This window comes from Rhinopithecus bieti, unplaced genomic scaffold (assembly GCF_001698545.2).
Source record: "Rhinopithecus bieti isolate Rb0 unplaced genomic scaffold, ASM169854v2 scaffold_19663, whole genome shotgun sequence".
Taxonomy (NCBI): Eukaryota; Metazoa; Chordata; class Mammalia; order Primates; family Cercopithecidae; genus Rhinopithecus; species Rhinopithecus bieti.
In genome coordinates, this window is record NW_016809524.1 from 17,435 (window position 1) to 39,220 (window position 21,786).

Consider the following 21,786-nt stretch of genomic DNA (forward strand, 5'->3'; position numbering starts at 1 on the left):
CGGGAGCGCCGGGACCTGCCCGCCGAGCCGGCTGCAGCCCGAGGAGGAGGAGGAGGCGGCGGCGGAGGAGGAGGACGGGGGCCCCTGGCGCGGGCGCGGGGAGGCGGCCCCGGAGAACCCCGGGCACAGCAGCTGGCCAGCCGGGGGGCACTGCCCGCCCGGGGTATGGTAAGATGCCCTTTCGGCTCGCGCCCCCGGCTAGGGAGGGAAGAAGGCAGCCCGACCCCGCGCCCCCCTAGCCCTTGAACCCGGTCATCAGACTGGGACTCTGCAAGCCTACCGACTCCACATCGCCTCTTGCCCCGGGAAGTCGGGTGGGTTCCCTGCCAAGGCTCAGGGGTCGTGGGCTGCCCCTTTCAGAGTCTGAGCACGGACCCCTTGGGGTCTGGGGGAAGTTATCTCCAGTGGGGGCGCTTTGGGGGTTACCGGAGCCTGGCTGGGCTCCTGTTCCCCATCACTCTTGCTGGGGACCCCAGCTGACTTGCTCCGTGCGTGTGGGTCTTGGTGCCTCGCTCCCTTGTCTGAGTGAGTGGATCGCGCCGGATCCTCAGCCGCTGATCCTGGGCGGTTGTCGCAGCAGCATCTCTGGTTTTTGCCGAGCTGGATGCAGACAGATGAGCCCTCTGTTCGTCCTGGCCTGCGATGAGGGCTGAGCTGGGCGTCCCAAGTCCCCGACCATGCCCCTGAATCGATACTCAGTCCGGGGTGTCTGGTCTTACTTTGGGTGTTCTCTTTCTCCTCTCTGGATGTTTGAGCCTTCCGTCCTCACCTTCTCTGTCTCTAACCTTGCCGTCTTCCGTGCCCTCTCTGACTTTATCTCCTCCCCATCTCCAGTTTCAGGGCATGGCTCCTTCGCCTAGCTGGTTGTCTCTGTCTGTCTGTCTTGTTGCAGCCGGTTCGGGTCACCAGCTGTGTGTCCGACCACACCGTCAGGGCTTCTACTCCTATGGGATTACTTTGCCCTCCGTGGGTGTGAACAATCAGGGCTCTGAAACGGTTTCTTCCGCAGATCTGGGGCCGTCTGGGTGGCTGGGTGGGGAACTGACTTGTCTTCCTACCCTGTCCCCAACTTCTCCAGGGATACCTTTCCCACCTTCTCTCGGCTGCCTTGCCCAGCCTGCTGAGCTAGGAGCACATGGGGCCGGAGGCGAGTCCTCAGTTCAGAGCCAAGGTCTCAGTTCCCCAGGGGCGTGAGTTCTGCCCTAGGGCATAGCCAATATGTTGTGTGTCTCTCTGTTTCTTCGTCACACTAGTTGTCTGCAAGGGTTTGCCTAGCTGCTAAAGGGTATTAGACACCAGGGGGATGGTTTCAGGATCCTGAAGACTGAATGCATATCTCTATCATTTGTCACTTTGGAAGTCGTCACTGAAGACTGCCTTCGTACACAGCGTGATGCTTTGTGAGCTGCTAAACTTCTTCGGAGTCTGTACGACCCTCTCTGCCGGAGCGCAGCTCTTCCTGCCTGCGAGCTGAGCCAGTCCCAAGACGTGAAGTGATGGCATTTCACGTTGCCGTGTTGGTAGCAGGGAGAAGTCTTTCCCTCATTTGCGGGAAGAATAGTGGCCTGAGCTGCCTGATGGAGAACCAGAACATTCCTAGTGTCCTGCGATCTCTTCTTTACAGAGAGGGGTACTCTGAAACACTGCCTTTGAACTCCTGGAATTGACAGGGATGGATTCTGGCAGAAATGCAATTAGATCTTTGTACATCCAGAGCCCAGGAGGTGGGATGGGAGGGTTGTGGGACATGTCCTGCTGGTCCAGTGTAGGAACGTGTAGGGGAGACGTGGTGGGGGAAGCCTGGGGCTTACTGTATCCTTTGCATCTGGGATTCAGAGTCGGTTCAGGAGGTACCTTTAGGATGCATACAGCACCTGTTGAACCAAATGAAGAGAAGGAAGGAGGCAAGGCTAGCTGATTTCTTCATAGGGCCCTGGCATTGTGAGCATCTATCCCCAGCCCGTCTGTGTGTTCAGCTCAGTGTTTTACTCTCTCACACCCAGCTCAGCCTCTGAGAGATCTGCGGTTGGGGAGGCAGGTGGGAACACACTATTTTCCTTTTTGCTTCCTTCTGGAATTTCAGTTCCAGCAGTGGAGTTGCTTTGCTTTTGTGAAACTCTGTTTCCCACTGCAAGTTCAGTTACTCTCCTCAAACCTGCGTGTCCTAGTCTCAATTTCTTTACCTTCCAAGACAGACATTTCTGTATTTTTTTTTTCTTTTGGTTCTCTTCTCTTCTTGGGAGCTGTCTACCATGCTGTTGACTGTTGTCGTTCGGGGATTTGTATTTTATTTCATTTGCTTGTCTCTCTCCTTTCTTTCCTCTCCCCCCACACCTACTGCATGGCCTGCTAAATCCTGAAATCACAGTACAGACAGGCTGGCTGGATGGAGCCTGGGGTCTGTCCTACTCTGTGCCCACCCAGTTCTTGCCCTTCCATGGAGCTCCAGGAGACCAGAAGGGGGCAGGCTGTTCCCAAAGTCTGGTATAGCTGGAGCTTGGGTTGCACGCAAGGAGAGGACCAGACCTTTTTACAAGCAATAGAGGCCCTTGAAATGTGCAGTTTGTTTCCAAACCCTGCTGGGGCTGCCAGGATGATGCTTTGGAGGGAGATTCAGGAGTGGGACATTTAAAGAAACAAATCCCGGTGATTTTCCAGATGGCTCTTTTAGAGAGATGGTTAGACACATGCTTAGAAGAAGATGCTTTAGCTCAGTGCTCTGTTGCAGGCGGGTATGGGGTGGGTGGACAGTCTTGGCTCTTGCACGTGGGGGGAACCTGTGTCCTGGGTTGCTGGTGGGTGTGTTGCAGAGAGTGTCAGGCGGGCATTGTGTAGAGGGCATTTCCTAAGCCAGATCTTCCTGCTTCCTGATGCCCACAGCCTCAGAGCATTTGTCCTTTTTATGTTTGGGGAGCTGTGCTTCGGTGGAAGGTCCTGATTGTATTTTTGGTGCACTTAAGAAGCCAAGAGGAAGCACCCTGTTTCTCAAGTAGAAAGAGTCAGAGGGCATGTCCATAGAAGATTTGCAAGCTCTCCTTTTCCTCTCAGCCTCTTTCAAAGCTCTTACATATTAGAATTATTGGGTGGATTGCAGCTGTTTTGTGGCTGTGACTCTGATTCCTTCACTGGGTCTCCAGTAAGCTGGGGATTTTACTGTCATCTCAGAATTTAAGACACAGATGGACTCCCTTATAAAGGGAGGAAAAATATTGGGAGAGCCGTCATGAGGATCAGCCTACAAGTTGTGAATAGATTTTGGAGAAAATGAAAGAGAGCTGTGTGTGTTAATGTAGTGAATGTTTATTTTCTTTCCCTTAGTGACTCTCTTCTTGAAGTCCCCACATTTATTGCTTGTGTGCTTAGATAAACTGTTAGTAAGTTTCATTTAAGACATCTAATTTTTTATTACCCTTCCCACCCCCTGCCTGCCACCCCACATAAGCACACAAAGTAGAATGGGGTTTCTGTATTATCCGACCCCTTTGAAATGTTGATTTTTCGGCAGAAATTCCTCATACTTCACATTACTCAGATAACTCAGGACTTTTTTAGACATCAACTGTGACTTTGAAAGATCGGTTCACTGGCTTTAGATCACCTCTGCTTCTAACAGCCTCAGAGGCATAGCTTTTCTTCCTATCCAAATATTCTGAGACCACAGAAAACAGGGTATTTTATTGATGGTTCACTTTTTTTTTCACACTTTCAATGGAGTTTTGTTTTGCTTGAGCGACGCATTACACTTTGTATACAGAAATATGCATCATTGAATAATATTTATCTTACTGCAAATGTTGCCATCTGTTTAAATCATATACTGGAAAATGTTAAAATAGATAAATAAAAGTAGAAATTATATACCTAGGTATAGATATGTTTGTAAGATAAATTCTAACATATCTATATATTCACTTTCCTTCTGGCCTTTTCACACTTTAGACATTTCTTTAGTTTATCAATTCATTTTTAAAAAATCTTCCAGAAGGTTGGGTGCTCAAACGCTTGCTCTTTTTCACCTAGGAAGCCAGCCATGGCATAAGTTCTTACTTACTGGTGACTGTTCAATTTTGATTCATGGTTTTAATAGAACAGGAAATTTGGCAGCTTCAGTTAAAGCAGATACTTAACATCGCGTCATTGTGTGTGTATGTGTGTACCTCAGAAAGCAAAGATATCCTTAGGGATATCTCTGAAATAAGAGTCTGCCCCACCCCCCACGCCCCACTCTAGAGCTGTTTATGATCCATAAGGTCATAAATCCATCAATAAGTGTTTCAGTGCAGAAGAACTTAACACACACACCTGTTGGACTGCACAGGTGAGGTTGAAAGTCTCTATCTTTTGACCAGTGCTGCCTTAAGAGTTGCTACTTATGATATCTCTCTTTCCCTTTCCTTTGCATTTCCCCATTTCTGTGGACCCAGATCCCCGTCTACCAGAAACAATGAGAAAAGGCCTTGGGGAAAATAAAAAATAAGTAAAAAACAAACTTGATCTTAACAAAACCTACATTCTAAGGAAGGGGGTGGGAACAGGAGAAAACGTCCCAAGAAGTGTGTGTGAGGCCCCAGTGCCAATGAAAGAGGCCTCTGTTCAGTACCCTCAGGCCTGACATACCTGGGTTCACCGCCTGGCTCGGCCCTTTCTCATGCCTCTCTAGTCTTGGGCAAGTCACTGTAATTTTGGCCCTCTGTGAATCTGAGCTACCTCATAGGGATGTATGAGGACGAAATGTAGCAATATATATGAACTCATGTGGGCCTAATCAGTGCTCAAAAGTGAGCTGTTCTTAAGAGGAAATTCTTGGTATATTTGAAAATAAGGAATTTCTTGCAGTTATTCATTTTCCCACACAGTATAGGGTGCGAGTAAATCCAAGGCAGTAGAATGAATACAGCTCTTTCTGTGTGAGCAGGACGGAATGTGGTGGAGGAAGGACTACTGACATTTATTGAGTGCCTGCTGTGTGCCAGGCATCCTTTAGGTATTTTGCATACATTAGGTTATTAAATGCTCACCCCTGCCCCCCGCCAAAAAAAAAAAAAAAAAAAAAAAAAAAAAAAAATTTCCAGGAAGGAAGACGGTATTACACAACTGATAAAAAGTTAAAACTAAGGACACCCGGCTAGAAATCACTGGTCTTATGATGGCTTGTTACATGGCAGGAATAATGGAGGGATTTGTAAATATTACCTTACTGTCTCACTGATTTCTCCCAACTTTGTGGGATAGGACTTTTGCTGTCCCCGGGAGGAAACTGAGGCTCAAAGAAGTGAAACTGCTTGCTCATGAAGTTCACAGAGCTGGGGAGTAGCAGAACTGAGATCCAAACCCAGACCTGCCCCTTTCCAAAGATGCCACCTTTCTGAGTTGTGTTTCTTTTGCATGGTTTGTTGAAAAACCCTAAATGCAACCATGCCATTCCCAAAAATCTTTTTTTTTTTTTTTTTTTTTTGAGACAGAGTCTTGCTCTATCACCTAGGCTGGAGTGCAGTGGTGTGATCTCGGCTCACTGCAACCTCCACCTCCTGGGTTCAAGCAATTCTTGTGCCTCAACCTCCTGAGTAGCTGGGATTACAGGTGTGCGCCACCACGCTTGGTTAATTTTTGTATTTCAGTAGAGACAGGGTTTCACCATGTTGTCCAGGCTGCTCTCGAACTCCTGGCCTCGTGATCTGCCTGCCTCGGCCTCCCACAGTGCTGGGATTACAGGCCTGAGCCACTTTGCCCAGTCTCAAAAATCTTTGTTCTACTTTTCTCACTTCTTATTGCAAATTCCTAAAAAGGTACCAACCCTAGAAAAGAAACAGACATGCAATTTACATTGAATCAGACCCCTAACTCATGATGCAAATACAGGGGTAGTAATGATGATGATAATAATAATAATTATAATGCTTGCATAGCAGTTATGATGTGTTAGGTGGTTTTAAAAATGGATGCATAATAGTTGTACATATTTTGGGGATACATGTGATATTTTGATAGGTTCACATAATGTGTAATGATGAACTCAAAGTAATTGGGATATTCATTACCTCCAACATTTAGCTTTACTTTTTGTCAGAGACACTGAAATTCTTCTCTTTTAGCTATTATTTATTTTTTTTTTTGAGATAGAGTTTTGCTCTGTTGCCCAGCCTAGAGTGCAGTGGCACAATCTTGACTCACTGTTACCTCCGCCTCTCGAGTTCAAGCAATTCTCCTGCCTCAGCCTCCCAATTAGCTGGGATTACAGGTGCCCGCCACCACACCTGGCTAATTTTGTTTGTATTTTTAGTAAAGATGAGGTTTTGCCTTGTTGGCCAGGCTGGTCTTAAACTCCTGGCCTCAGGTCATCTGCCCACCTCGGCCTCCCAAAGTGCTGGGATTATAGACATGAGCCACTGTGCCCGGCTCTTCTAGCTATTTTGAAATATACAGTAGATTATTGTTAACGATAATCACCCTACTGGACTGCCAAACACTAGAGCTTATTCCTTCTATCTAACTGGATTTTTATACCTTCCAGTGATTGTCTTCATCCTCACTCCCCTCACTCACCTAATCACCTGTCTACTCTCTGTCTTCTTGTCATGCACTTTTTTAGCTCCTACATAGGAGTGAGAACATGGGATACTTGTCTCTAAGTAGCTGGCTTGTTTCAGTTAATATGATGGCCTCCGGTTTTTTCATGTTGCTGCAAATGAAAGGATTTTACTTTTTAACAGCTGACTAATATTCCACTGTATGTGTGTACACCACATTTTCTTTTCCATTGATAGGCACTTAAGTTGATTTCATATCTTGGCTATTGTGAAGAATGTTGCAGTAAGCATGGGAGTGCGGATAGCTCTTCGATTTATTGATTTCCTTTCCTTTTCCTGTGTAGACATAGTAGTGGGATTGCCAGATCATATGGTAGTTCTGTTTTTAGATTGTGAAGAACCTTCATACTCTTCTCCACTGTGGCTGTACTAATTTACGTTCCCACCAATGGCGTATGAGGGTTCCATTTCCTCACGTCCTCACCAGCGTCTGTTATTTTTTGTTTTCTTGATAAAAGCCATTTCAGGTGGGGTGAGATGGTATCTCATTGTGCTTTTGATTGACAGTTCCCTGGTGATTAGTGATGCTGTGCATTTTTTTATATATCCATTGGCCGTTTGTATGTCTTCTTTTGAGAAATATCTATTCAGTTCTTTTGCCCATTTAAAAAATTGGACTACTTGTTTTTTTTTTTTTTTTTTTGCTGTTGAGTTGTTTGAGTTCTTTATATATTTTGGTTATTAATCCCTTGTCAGATGGGTAGTTTGCAAATACTTTCTTCCATTCTGTAGATTGTTTTATTTGTTGATTGTTTCCTTTGCTGTGCAGAAGCTTTGTAGCTTGATGTAATCCCATTTGTCTGTTTTTGCTTTTGTTGCCTGTGCTTTTGAGGTCTTACCCAAAAAAATTCTTGCCTAAGCTAAGGTCCTGAAGTGTTTCCCCAGTGTTTTTTTCTAGTCGTCTCATAGTCTCAGGTCTTAGATTTAAGTCTTTAATCTATTTTGATTTGGTTTTTGTATATGGTGAGTGGTGGGGCCTAGTTTCAGTCTGAAGGTTATCCGTAGGAATGGTTATCCCGTTTTTCCAGCACATTTATTGAAGACTTTGCGCTCCCCAGCGTCTGTTCTTGATGCCTTTGTCAAAAATGAGTTGACGTAAAAGAGTAGGTTTATTTCTGGGTTCTCTATTCTGTTTGCCAGGCACTGTTTTAAACCCTTTTTGTGCACGAACTCGTTTAATCCTTCAAGCTGTGTACTATTATATTTTCAACAGTCAAGAATTGAACTTGAAATTGGCTAGAGAAAGGAGTCTTGAATTCAGCTCTCTCTAACCAAGGGAGAAGGGGAGGAGGGGGCAAGAGGATATTGTGCAGGGTTCTTTGGCCAGGGAAAATGGCCTTTCTTCCAACCACAACAGACTTCCTGCTGCTCCATTCCTTCAGACCGCTCTGTGGTTGGCCCACTGAGGAGCCCACCGCCTGTACCTGAGAGCCTGGGTCTGCAGCACGCTGGAGAGCTATCTCAGCAAACATGCAGTGCGGATCATCTTGTGGACACTTCCTTCCGCCTGCAACAGAAACTGCCCGTTTGCCCGCAGGTGCTCATCAGATGGTGCCCACGTGCCCTCTGGGTTCGGTTGCCCCGTCCCCGATTGGAAGCCAGAGGCATCACAAAGAAGATGGGTGTGGGGCGGGGTGTCACCTTAGCCCTGAACCTGGACACTGGCATTATTAGTGTCAGGAACTACGAACCCAGACACCCTGCCAGATGAGGAAGGGGTGGGGCCCATTCTCAAGCTTTGTGTGTGTGGATGAGGGTGTCTCATCTTTCAGGGCCACCTAGGGGCAATGAATGGATTTGTCCTGTCCCAGGCCTGGTTTGTCCCAGCCAGGTGACTACTGCTTATCTGGACATCTAATCCAGGCTAATGTGTCAGTGGATGCTGATGAGGTAATGTGGTATGAGGCATTTGTTTCTCCTCGCAGGTCACGCTTTGCCATAATTTTTGGCCACAAGGGATGTGGTTTCGGTTTAAGATGAGTTTGTGGGACTGAGAGGTTGATGCAAATGTTCCCTACCTGGGAGGCGCAAAAATTGCAACTGTTGTGATGATGAGGTGCATTTATTGAATGCACCAAGCACTGTGGAAGGACTAAAAAGATGTGCTTTTATTGAATCCTTATAACATCTGGCAAGTTAAGAGCTATTTTTTTCATCTCGGTTTTACTGATTGAAATAATAAAAACTGAGGCAATAAGTTGGATGAAAGTTACGCAAATGTGAAGTGTCCAAACTAGGAATTGAAGTTGGATGGTGTCTCCAAAGGCTGTGTTCAGTAAGACTGTTGACTCTAGCCCCTCATTCTCCCCTTCCCTCCATCCATTTATGCATGCATTTGTCCATCCATCTATCCATCCATCCATTTATCTGTCTGACCATCCATCCATCCATCTATCAGTCCATCCATCCATCCTCTGTCCATCCATCCATCTGTCCATCTATCCATCTGTCCATCCACTTACCCATCCATCCATTCATCCACCTGTCCACCCATCCGCGGTCCCTCCGCTCCTGGCGCAGTTAGAAGGTACCAGTCCCTGTGTCCAGCACTGGAACTACCTTGGTGAACAGGACAAATGTGCCTCCTGCCTTCCAGGAGGACCAGTCTAGCAGGCAGGAGTTAGCGCCCGTACTGATAAGTGGCCTATCTCTAGGGAGATCACTCTCACATCCTAGCCTGTACCCTTTTTCATGGTGACCTCTTGAACACACAAGGGAGGTGTCCTCTGGGAAGGTCAGGGCAAGGAGTAAGTAATATGATTCAGAGCCCTGGGAGCCCTGAGGTCTCTGCCATCCCAGAACCATCCATGAGGCCTGGGCTGCTCCACTCATGGGGCCCAAGCTATTCTTGTAGCTGAGGAAACAACCCCAGAAATGATCCAGGGGAGCAAATGGGCAGATGCTGTGGGGCTTGGGAGGCAGGTCGTGTGATGTTGAGGAAGAAGACAGTGGTCTGACATCATCGATGTGTGGCACTTTGCCTCTCTGGAGCTCAGTCTCCTCGTCTGAAGCCCAGGGGCCATAAAGCACCTTCCTGGCAGGGCTTGATGGTGAGGCGCAGCTCTGGGTCATGGTCAGTGCTCTGCTCTGCCCCCTGATGCAGCCACATGATAGGAGATGTTTGCTAGAGCCAGGAGGACTTTCAAATCCGTGGCCCCTGGGTGGGTTTGATTTTGCCCACACAGTGTGCTAGAATAAACAGGCCCTGGAATTTAAAGATTAGGATATGCCGTGAGACAGTGTAGATTTTTGGAATTCTTTTAAAAGTCATAAGATCCAGCAATACAGGGTCCATGGTGCTTGCTTGGTGTTAAACAGCCACGCTGAGGAATGGTGACACTGCAGACCCACTGGGTCCCCAAGAGTCCCCCCAAGATCTCTCCTGTCACCTGTGCCACCTGGTTGGCCTCTCTTGGCTGTTGAGTTTGCAGCCCATTTGGAAGACCTCCGTGTTTACTATGAAGATATAAAAATAAGCATCGGTGGTTACCCTGTTCCCATGTGGCTTATTCACTGCACTTATTTGCCTCTGACTGCCTGTGCCTTGCCTTGGCATAATGGAGTCTCCCTCCTCGCCTAGCTGGTGGTGGAGACCCAAAATATGCAAATTCTTATAAACATGAGGCCATCCTGAAGGCAAATGTCCTCGACAGAAATAGAATCATGCGTTCTGCAATTTGATAAACCCGTTTCCCCTCTGCAGGGAGTGTGAGTGACAGGCTGCTTTGAATCATCTGCCCCTCACTCTGTGTTCCCCGTGACCTTGTCCCCCGATAACATGCATTGGGAAGTTGGGAGTCTTGAGAGACAAGGGGGAGGTGGAAAAGTAGAACATTCCTGAGCACCTTGGCTTGATCCCAACGCTGTCAGGGACGGAACGTGACTTTCATCTCTGTGTCTTTTTGGCGCTTCATCAGATGATGCTAATAAGCCTGCCTCCCTCCCCGGGTTGTGAGGATTAAATTTGATAAACAGATGAGAAAGTGCTTTGAAGCTCAGAAAGCCCCATGTGAGTGGAAGATGGGGCTCATGTCTTCAAGCAGCAGAATGTGGGAGTGTTCAGACGGGGTTGTCTGCCTTCCTTCCTCACAGCGTCTTGTAACCCATGGGGAACAGGGAGAGAATGAATGAGTGAAATCCACTGGAAATTTCCCACCTGCTCATCCATTCATTCATCAGATATTGGTTGGGGTCTGCTGTGTGCCAGGCCTTATGCACAGCGAGGGGAAAGACAGATGTGACCCTACCCTCATGCCGTTTATGGTTTGGGGACAGGATGACCTCCCAATAAAATTAAACAAGAACATTGCAAAAAATCAAACTGTTATAAGTGCAGTGAAGGAAACGATTAGGGAGCTGAACAAAAAGAAAGAGCTGTGGATAAGCATTTGTTTTGGATGGGTGGATTTATTTTACTTATTTGGGGGTAAGGATTTATTTTGGATCATGCCTTTTGCCGTAGTAGTCCTAAACGAGCCTCAGGAATCCAAAATACGGTGTAGACACCGATCTTGATACACCAGTGGTTGGAGGTGCTACAGGGGCAGATATTCTCTAAAAGCTTTTTATAAAGAGTTGGTATTCATATCTGTACAACATTTATTCACTTCTTTATTAATTTATTGAGACAGGGACTCCTTGTGTCACCCCGGCTAGAATGTAGTGGTTTGATCTCAGCTCACTGCAGTCTTGACCTTGCAGGCTCAAGCAATCCTCCCACCTCAGCCCCCTGAGTAGGTGGGACTACAGGTGCATGCCACCATGCCCGGCTAATTTTTGTATGTTTTGGAGAGGTGGGGTTTTACTATTTTGCCCAGGCTGGTCTGGAACTCCTGGGATCAAGTGATCCTCCCACCTCAGCCTCCCAAAGTGCTGGGATTACAGGCGTGAGCCACCACGTCTGGCTCACTTCTTAAATATTGCCTCCATTCTTTCAGTTGCTTTTTTCCCGACAAACCCATATGATATAAACATTACTCTAAATGTGCAACGTGATGAATTTTCACAAACTGAACACATCTGAGTATCCTAGACCAGGAGTCATAGCACCGACAACATCCCAGATGCACCTCTCTTCTGCTTCTTGGATGAATATTTAAAGAAATTGTTAATAGCTGTATATTTCTTTAAATGTATATTTTGGAAAATACAGAAATATAACCAGCCAATCAAAACAGCAGCTTCAACACTATTCTTGTTTAACGTGCAGGTAAAGTGGCATTTAAGTAAGAAGAAGTGGGGTTAACAAAATGAAAACACATAAGCAAACCCTAACTGGATTTCAAATCCTGATTGCAACTTGGTTGGTTAATGATGATCAAGGAAGTGCTGAGATGGCCAAGGTTTGGTCAATGTCAACTTAACCCATTTGAAGAGTCTTTGCTCCTCTGGTAAACAGCTATGCTGTTTTGTTCTGAAGTTCAAGCAGAAAGGATTGAAGTTAGATGTTAGGAGGAACTGTGCTCTGGGTCCATTGGAAAGGAATTCCCCATTGGAGACCCTCTCTGATGTCTGCATTGCTCCCAGAGTTCTGGAAAGTAATGGTCCTAGAGGCTCCCCATGCCTATCTTCTGTGACTGAGGTGTGGACATTTCACATGCATCTTTTGGATTCACTGTACATTTGCTTTGCGTTGAGTATTTGTACTCCAGTCCTCCAGGTGTTGGACATGAAATTAGCATGATGAATGGGTCCCCAAATGGGCCAGTAATGACTACATTAACTTAACCCTGAACCAAGGCTCTCCTGTTCAGAACTAGGGTAACAGAACCGCAGTGCAACGTTAGCAGCAATTCAAAAGGGCAACGGAGACAACTCATCATTTCATAATGAGCGAGGGGAGAAGCAATAAAAGCCGGGAGCCCAAGGACGGCGTGATAATTTTGCAGAGTCTCAGCTCTCAACCAGACTCACGTTCATAAAATAAACAAATGTTTTTGGTAATGGAAAGCTAATGTATACATTATTTAAGGATAGTATTAAAACCAGATTAGATGGATCAAGTAATACAACAGTTACCTCATTAAGCATCCTTTCTTTGGGGATGTGAAAAAGTTCTTCTTCTTCTTCTTTTTTCCTGGTGAAATGGGGCTTTATTAATTAGAGATGTAATGTGAAATCTTATTTTTTTCCCCAGACTAGTGGCTGTTTTCTGTTTATTTTTTAATGGAGGACCACGCTTTGCAGATGTTCTCTTTGAAATAAAAGCCTATTCATTGTTTCTCTTTTGCACTTTCTTTTATCCCAGCTCAAAAGGGGCAGCTGTTATGAAAGACGCTGAGAACCCCCTTTGCTTGTCATCGAGTATTGCAGATGATTCCGTTGTCGATGTAAAATGCTCTCATTGCCTGCTTTTTCTTGTAATGCTATTGAGGGATAGTTTTCAAATTGTGACGTCTGGTTTTCTCTTGTTTAGAAGGTGAGTTAAAGACAGAGAGCAGGGAGAGATGTTAAGCTAAACATCTCCTAAGTCTTTCGGTGAAAGACTGGGTGGTTTGGAAATGGGTAGAAGTTAGGTTATTCATTCTTCTTCGGCCTAGAGGCTGACTGCTGTTTGGCTTTCTTTGAGGATGAAAGCAAACAAAAAATGCACAGCAGCAACATTTCGAGGAAACGGACTGTTTATTGGAGTGAGCAGGCGGATACAGCCCTCCAGCGAAAGTGGGTGCTCGAAAGCAGCCATGGGGAATGCGTAAGCCAGACGGAAACCTAGAGCTTGTGAGTCAGGTCTGGGCTCCAGATGGAATAATGACAGCATCGGGTCCTCTTCCTCCTCCTTTCTTAATTAAAGAAAAGGTAAATTTTAAAATCAAAACTTAAATTGGTAGCCAAAATCGATGATTTCCAATTCACATCAAATTTAGAGTGCCTATTAAGAAATTTGAAATTCTGGTTTTCATTCCCAGAGGTAACCATTTGAGTGAGGGGGGATGTGGCTGCCCCCTCTACACGGGCCCACCTGGTCACTTTGCTTCTCGTGTGTTACCTACAAGATGGCTGTTGGGATTTGAGTTTGCAACTCTCAGAATGATAATAATAATAATTGCTGTTATCTATTGGATGTCACTACATGGCAGGCACTGTGCTATACTGAGCAGCGTCTCCTAGATTATCATCTTAATCATTATATCAGCCTTATGATGTGGCTGCTGATAGTATTCCCATCTACAGATGAGGAAATTGAGGCATAGAGAGGGTAAGAAATCACTCGCAGTCACAGAGCAGACTTGGAATTTCAGCTCAGCCAGCGTGACTCAGGAGCCTGCGTGTCAAATGCCATGTATGTACCGCACAGAAAGATGTAACCAAACAACTCCCACTAGGTTTTCTTCAGAAGGGCACTGCCAGAAAGCTGGCACTGTTTCCGGGCGTGGTGGCACACACCAGCACTTTGGGAGGCCTAGGAGTTCAAGACCAGCCTGGGCAACATAGTGAGACCTTGTCTCTACAAAAACATAAAACAGTCAATCATCTGGGCATGGTAGCATGCCTGTAGTTCCAGCTACTTGGGAGGCTGAGGTGGGAGGATCACTTGACCCTGGGAGGTTGAGGCTGCAGTGAGCCGTGGTTGGACTCCAGCCTGGGTGGCTGAGCAAGATCCCATCTCAAGAAAAAAAAAGAAAGATTTGTACTGTTTGCCCCCTGCAAAGATGGAACCACTGCCCCAGCAGTGAGTGAATTGAATTGCCCAAGGTCAAACCACCATGTAAAATGCACAGAGTGACTTATTGCCTGTAAAAGAAGGTCAAGTGTGAAACTGACTGTGGATGTGGGCATCTATGAAGCTGCAAGTCTGGCTGTGGTAGAAGAACCCTCACCCTGATTCCCATCCTCTGTGTGCACAGAGTGAAACTGGGATGACGGCCTCCAACTTCCATCCATAGTCTTGGAGCAAAGAGGTAGCACCTGACATGTAATATTTTGATAAGTTGCTGATTTGTATTAAAATAATAATTACAGCAATAATTACAAGCACGCATTTCACTGAGACTCAGCTGCTGACGGTGAGAAAAAATAATTAATTGCATATTCTCTGGAAATCAAATGGAAGCCAGACCTGGCCTTTTTCCTTCGTGAGAGTCCAGTGCAGGTTTTGCTGTGGGTTGAAGGCTGTGTATTTTGCCAGATGCTGTTTATGTTAATAGTATTGATGGCAGATTTCATGCGAGGAGTCACTGGTAGTTGGGTGGACATCATCTTTATGCACAGATGCCACAGAAAACAGCGTGGCCAGATTCTGATGGTAGCACCATCCCTTAAACCATGAAACACACCCCACCTTGGAAGTAAAACAATAATAGGGGAAAACAATTTAAATCTACATTTATTTATTTATTTACTTACTTACTTACTTATTTAGAGATGGAGTCTCACTGCGTTGCCTAGGTTGGTCTTGGACTTCTGACCTCAAGTGATCCACCCACCTAGGCCTCCCAGAGTGCTGGCATTACAGGTGTGAGCTACTGTGCCCAGCCATTATTATTAAATATTCTTAAGTACTCTAGCATTGGCACCTGGCCATCATGAAGAAGTCATAGCTAATTTAATTTGATTGCTCTGGTTCTCTTTACACTTCTGTTTTTGAAGCTGATTAAATGGTAAGCTACTTTATTATAAAAACTTGCTAAACTTCTCGAAGTAGAACATGCATGAGAAAGAATGCAGAAATCATGAATAAACAGCTCCAGAAAGGGATCACACCCAAGTAACCAGCCCCCGAAGGTGGGGTCTCTATCGTGACTTCTAACCCCATCAGGTACTTTTGCCTCTTTTTAGAAATGGAATCATGCAGTCTGTACTCTTTTGTGCCTGGTTTGTTTTGGTTAACATTGCATCTGGAGTTTTATCTCTATCCAGGGTTGGCGAACCCAGTTTGCAGGCCAAATCTGGTCCTTTGCCTGTTTTCATATGGCCTGTGAGCTAAGGATGGATTTTATGTTTTTAAATAGTTGCGAGGGGGAGGAAAGAATATTTTGTGACATGTGAAAATTATATGAAGTTCAAATTTGTGTCCACAAATTGACCAGGCATGGTGGCTCATGCCTGTAATCCCAGCACTTTGGGGGGCTGAGGTGGGTGGGTCACTTGAGACCAGGAGTTTGCTACCAGCCTGACCACCATGGTTGAAACCCCATCTCTACTAAAAGATACAAAAAAAATTAGCTGGGTGTGGTAGTACATGCCTGTAGTCCCAGGTACTCGGGTGGCTGAGGCAGGAGAATCACTTGAACCCGGGAGGTAGAGGTTGCAGTGAGCCAAGCCAGTGCCACTGTACTTCAGCCTGGATGACAGAGTAAGACTCTATCTCAAAAAAAAAAATAAAATAAAATAAATAAATAAATAAATTGCGACCAGAAATAAAGCTTTATTGGAACACAGCCATGTCCATTTCATTTATATATCAGCTATGGCTGCTTTTGTGCTGTGACAGCACAACTGAGTAGTTGCAACAAAGACTGTATGAGCCCAAAGCCTAAAATATTTACTGTCTGGCCTGTTACCAAAAAGTTTGCTAACCCTATATCTGTATTGTTTCATAGAGTTGTAATTGTTCATTTGCATTGTTTATTTCATTGTGGACTATACCACAATTTACATATCCATTCTGTTTATGGGCATTTGGGAAGTTCCCAGTTTGGGCCATTATAAATAGTCCTGCTGTGAACATTCGTGTGCATATCTTTTGGTAAGCACATGCATACATTTCTGTTGAGTATATACCTAGGAGTGGAATTCATTTAACTACTGTTTTTTTCTTTTTAAACCAATTGATTTGACAATTATATTTTAATTTGGAAGTCTTACCTTTCAGAGAAGGAGGTAAAGTGCAGTAATACTTTCAAATGCTGAAACTCTGTAACAAGGCTTATTTTCCTAATTAGTCTTTCAAAATTCAGAGTCCGTAGAAACAGTTTCTTAATTGTCGATTGTTCTTCCATTCTCAGTCCCTTCCAGGCTGTTGGGAACAAGCCCGATGTCAACTGCTTTAGTTGCTTTCGGGAATAGTGCCATCGTTTAATTTCTTATACCAAAGCCATGTTGTCCACAGGGCTCTTATCTTTATTCAGCAAAACAGGTCTGGCAGAATTAGGCATTTTTTTCTAGATGTCACTTTCTGCTTTGATTGACTTCTGTTTATCTTTAGCTTTCTGGTTTTCTTGCTGGGAAGCGGATGAATATAGCCCTGTGTCCCCAATAAGATCTCTAGCCTGCAGTAGCGTGTGTCATTTTACATTGAAACTCTGTCCTGAAATGTCCCTTTGGGGACTGCATACGCTGTACACGGCCACAGCATGGGAGCACAGAGACTTGCCTGAAGGAGCTGCCTCGGTGTGCGTTGTCAGCATTGTTTAGAAATACAGGCTCCTGTGTCAGTTTCTGAGTGCCGGTCACTTCCCATTTGCTGCTCCACTTTTTGGACACTAGCACTGACAGGGTTGGGAGAATAACGTTAGGATGCCCTAGGATCCACCCGTCTTTCAGGTTGGCTTGGTACTGGCTGAAAAATGACTTAATATCCTTTCGGGGGCTTGTCAGAGTCCTGTCAGTTCCTCTCCTAAGCCAACCCACTACCAGGAGTAAAGCCCCAGCTGTTCTCGGAGTCTGTCTTCTGATTCTGCTTGGTGCGACGAACAAACTTAAGGAATATCACAAGAGAAGATGGTCAGCTGCTGTTTTAGTATTACTTTTGGAACAAAATTTGAATTTAGTGCAGAAAGGATTCGTGGACTTGAAACCCTTGGTCTCAGCTAAAATCTTTTCTGTCTGACTCAGGATCTGGAAGCCTCAGTTTTCATCTTTAAAATAGGGGCGCAAAGCTGTAATGCTATTGTGATTATGATTCTAGGGTGTGGAATTCCCAGATATGAGAAACTTAACCCTTACATTCTGGCAGTTTGCCTCCTTTCCCTTTAGCTTAATCGTTTGTCTTTCTCTGTTGGAATATTTACTTTTGAAAAGGTGAGACTTTAGAATTGTAAGTATTCATTGAAACTCTTTACAAAGGGGTGTGTGTGTGTGTGTGTGTGTGTATTCTAGGGGAAGACTTTCTGTTTTTAAAGACTACTTTCTAGATATTCTAACATGTGCTAATTACAACCGATCGTTAACTTGGTCTAAAAAGAAAATAGATTTCAAAAGTAGAAATCTTCTAGGCTTCCTTTATAAAACAATAAGATATATTGAAAATTAGCCTCTAAAAGACAATCACACAGAAATTTAAACAACCAAAACTCTTCTAAGTAATTCTTAGATCAATGAATTGATTGAATTTGACATTTCAGATTATATATTGATTAGCAAAAATAAAAATACTTCATATCAAAACTTGAGATAAGGCTAACACTGTGCCTAGAGGAAAACTGGTAGTCTATTTTAAAAGCACTTTAGGTTTTGACATTAAATATGAAAGAGTAAAATAATTAAAATGAAAGTCCATTAAAAAAAAATTGAGACTGGGATGGTCTCGAACTCCTGGCCTCAAGCCACCCTCCTGCCTTGGCCTCTCAAAGTTTTGGGATTATAGGTGTGAGCCATGGTGTCAGGCCTGAGACCCTGTCTCTAACAAAAAAAAAAGAAAACAAAAGAAAAGAAAATTGAGAATAAAACGAAAGTAGGGAAGGGACATTAATAAAAATAAAGGCAGAAATTCACAAAATAGAATGCAAACACGTTAGTATTAATTCATGAGATCCTTTAATGCCTAACCATACAAAGTGCTAATTTCGCCCCTCTTAGGGTTAGAATCTGAATAGACTGTAGGTTCCTTGATTCTCAATGCTTACTCAATGCTTCTCTTACAGCAATTGAGTAAGGGAACCTGTCAGTAGCAGGAGGCCCGCTGGTTTCATGTTATTAGGATGGGCGGGTTAGGGGACGTTATCAATTAGCCTGCCCACATCAAAGCAAAGCACACTTCATGTACCTTTTTTCTGCTGATCAATTTCCTCTCATTTTTAAGGACAGTTAAGAATGGCAGCGTAGCTTATCATTTTGAAGAATACCTTCAGTGTCCTGCAGGTTCCCAGTGAACTTTCCCGCCAGTGTTCATGCCTTCCTGTGTCTTGTAAAGCCAGGGTTTTTCTCATTACTGGGTGCCTTGTTGGGGTGGGTGGGGTCCTGGGGAGCAGGTCCCTGGGGTGACAGGCAAGAGTCTTCTGTTTCACTAAGCACAAGGCTACTCCACAGCGGAAATGGGAAGCCAACCTTGTTGGTTTGGAATTGACTTTGATGTCCTTCCAGCAACAGCCATTGATAATCTACTGTGTGTCACGTAGTAGAAGTTTTCTATGAGTGTATTGCTTTATAGATGTACCCTGGATGTTTGCAGCTACTTATTCTCTCAACTTAAGATTTTACCGAGAGCCTACTAGGTGCCAGTCACTGTGTGGGAGCTGGGGTTGGAGCAGTGGACAAAACAGGGTCCCTGACTTCCTGCGTCTCAGGTTCCGATGGAGGGGACAGTGAGTCATGCAGAAGGGGAGGGTCATCTGGGAAGGCTTTTCCAGCAAGGTGACGTTTAAGATGAAACAAAGAGAAGATAGCCGGGTATGGATTGTGGGGAGAGGAGGTAAACGTGTGATCATTGTGACAAGGACATAAAAGTCATTTGGGAAGAAGGACAGGAACCAGAGCCTGCAGGGCCTTCCAAGCCACTGTCAATTGTTCTCTGGGGTGAGGTTCCCAACAGCCCTGCTAGTGGGTTCATCATCTCTGTTTTATTAAAAACCTAGAAAAGTTGACTGGTTTAGAAATGACATGATTTGGAGGTGGAGCTTGAACACTTGCAAAAAGTTGACCACTTTCTTTGGAGACAGAACCACTCTGTGTCCAACAACCATCCCAGATTCCCTCTGCAGTTATTGTCACTCTACCTCCAACGAAAGAACATTTGTCCTTTGCAATGGTTTTCCCAATTCCCCAGCTGCCCCTGCAGAATGATGATGCTCCCAGCTCGGAACTGCTCTCCCTCATCTCCATGTCAAAACATACCGTCCTGGGCCCTGTGGTCAAGGTGTCTGATTGTGAGGGTGGTGGTGTCTTGCACTGCCTCTAGGTTGGTAACACTGATCTAGAGAGATGGCAGAGGGGGGCTGCCTGGCCTGGCAGCAGTGTCTGTCTGTATTGGCGGACTGTGCTGGGCTGGAATGTCTTAGTCTGTTTACAAAGCAAGACAAAGTGATCTGGACTTTCAGGAGTCAGGATAACTGGATTCCAGAACCTGTTCTGCATCTTGCTTGGTGTGGCTTTGGACTGCCTGCCTTTCAGGGTGTCTGTCTCCCCATCTTTAAAATGGCTTAAGGGATTCTAGGTCCCTTGTGTTCGGAACTTTTAGGTCTCTTGTGGTTACCTGTGCCCTGATTGCACATGTCTCTTCTTCCAGCCATGTGTGTGACCCACGCGTCCTTTCCCACCTCCGTGTGTACGTGGCTGTTTTGGTATGACTGTCTGCAGAAAAGGGTCCTTTCCTCCCAGCACCTCCTCCTTCTACCTCATAATAAACTCTAGACTCCTTCTCACCTTTTTTGTTTTTTGAGATGAAGTCTCGCTCTGTTGCCCAGGTTGGAGTACAGTAGCACAATCTTGGCTCACTGCAACCTCTGCCTCCCGGGTTCAAGCAATTCTTCTGCCTCAGCCTCCTGAGTAGCTGGGATTACAGGTGCCTGCCACCATGACCAGCTAATTTTTGTATTTTTAGTATTTTAGTATTTTCAATAGAGATGGGGTTTCGCCATGTTTACCAGGCTGGTCTTGAACTTCTGACCTCAGGTGATCTGCCTCCCAAAGTGCTGCATTCCAGGCATGAGCCACCGCGCCTGGTTCCCTTCTCGCCTTTTATTAGTAGCTGTCATCACCATCATAGCTGGTCTTGGATCCATTAACTCCGTCAGGGTATTCCCAGTGATAGAAACAGTGAATGGCACACAGTAGGTACCCAGTAAACATTTCTGTTTCCTTCAGAAATTGCCTGAAAGATCACATGAGGAGATGCCTTAAAAGCGAGAGCTATAGAACCCCACTTTAAGGTGACATTTTAAGATCCAAAGGCCAAAAGATATTCTAAACCGAGGAGTCATGCCTTGTTCCATGGGTTCTTGTCAGCTCCTCAGGCATATTGATGGCACCTTGAGGTCTACCTGTGTTCTCAGTAGTTGATGTGTAGTCCTGTTGATGATGATAAATAATAGTAATAGCAGCTACCATTTATTAAGCATATACGACATGCTAAGCATTTTATGTTTAATGCTTCCAACACCTTGTGTTGTGAGCATTGTCAGAGTCACTGTTTTATGGACAGAGGAAGTGAGACACAGAGAGGGGAAGTAGCTCTCGCAAGGTTGCACAGCTCCCCGCAAGCCTGTGTGCATAACCACTACGTCACTTGACGCTAAGTCCCCTTGTTGGGACTGAGGACCAGCCAGACAGGGGAGGGGCCCTCTCCCAGGTGCTGGGCCTGTCCCATCCCCACAGCCCACAGGGGAAGTGTCCACAGCTGCAGGCCTGGCAGACACGCAACCCCCTCCTCCCCTCTCCAGGGGCTCCTGTTCCCCATGCCTGTGGAATTGCTGAGATCCTGCAGAGAGCAGTGAGAAGCTGGCTGCTGTGGTCAGAGCCTTTCCCCAGGAGGGGGCTGCAGACTTGGCCCCAGCCCTCCTTTGGCCTGCTCAGCTGGCCTGGGGCAGCAGGGGAGAGTGGAGGAGAGGCACGAACTTGCTTTCATCAGAGGGAGCCCAGGGCGTGCTCTGTGGGTTCAGAGGAACTTCCTCGGGCGTGTGGGTGAGACCAGGCATGGCATGACATTTATATGCCACTTCCTTCTCCACCAAAACGTCCCTCTTTGTCTCAGTTGGGGAATGAAGTGCAATGCAGTAGAGAAGCACGGGGACTTGGTGCCAGGGTGCCGGAGTTCACAAGCCTAGCTGTGCCACCGGGCAGCTGTGTGACTGAAGTCTTTGTGCCTCAGCTCCTTCATCTGTAAAATGGGGGTGATGATGGTACCCACTTCACAGGGTTGTCAGGAGAAATAAATGAGTTAATATATGCGCTTCATTTAGCACAGTGCCTGGGCCTGTATTTAGCACCATAACATGCTGCTGTTGCCGCCTCCTCCTCCTCCTTCACCCTCCTCCCCTCCTCTTCCCCCCCTCTGCTTTCCCCCCTCTCCCTTTGCTTCTCCCCTCCCCCTCCGCTTCCCCCTCCC

General features: G+C 45.7%; 1 protein-coding gene across 1 annotated transcript in view; it reads left to right on the plus strand.

Annotated features, from left to right (window-relative positions):
- The first annotated feature begins 99 nt into the window (after positions 1–99).
- XYLT1 (xylosyltransferase 1) overlaps positions 100–21,786 on the plus strand; it is a 369,249-nt gene continuing 347,562 nt past the window's right edge. Inside the window, exon 1 of the mRNA XM_017889619.1 lies at positions 100–168. Within this exon, the coding sequence (XP_017745108.1) occupies positions 166–168 (3 nt within the window). The 5' untranslated portion in view covers positions 100–165. The remainder of the gene's footprint in view (positions 169–21,786) is intronic.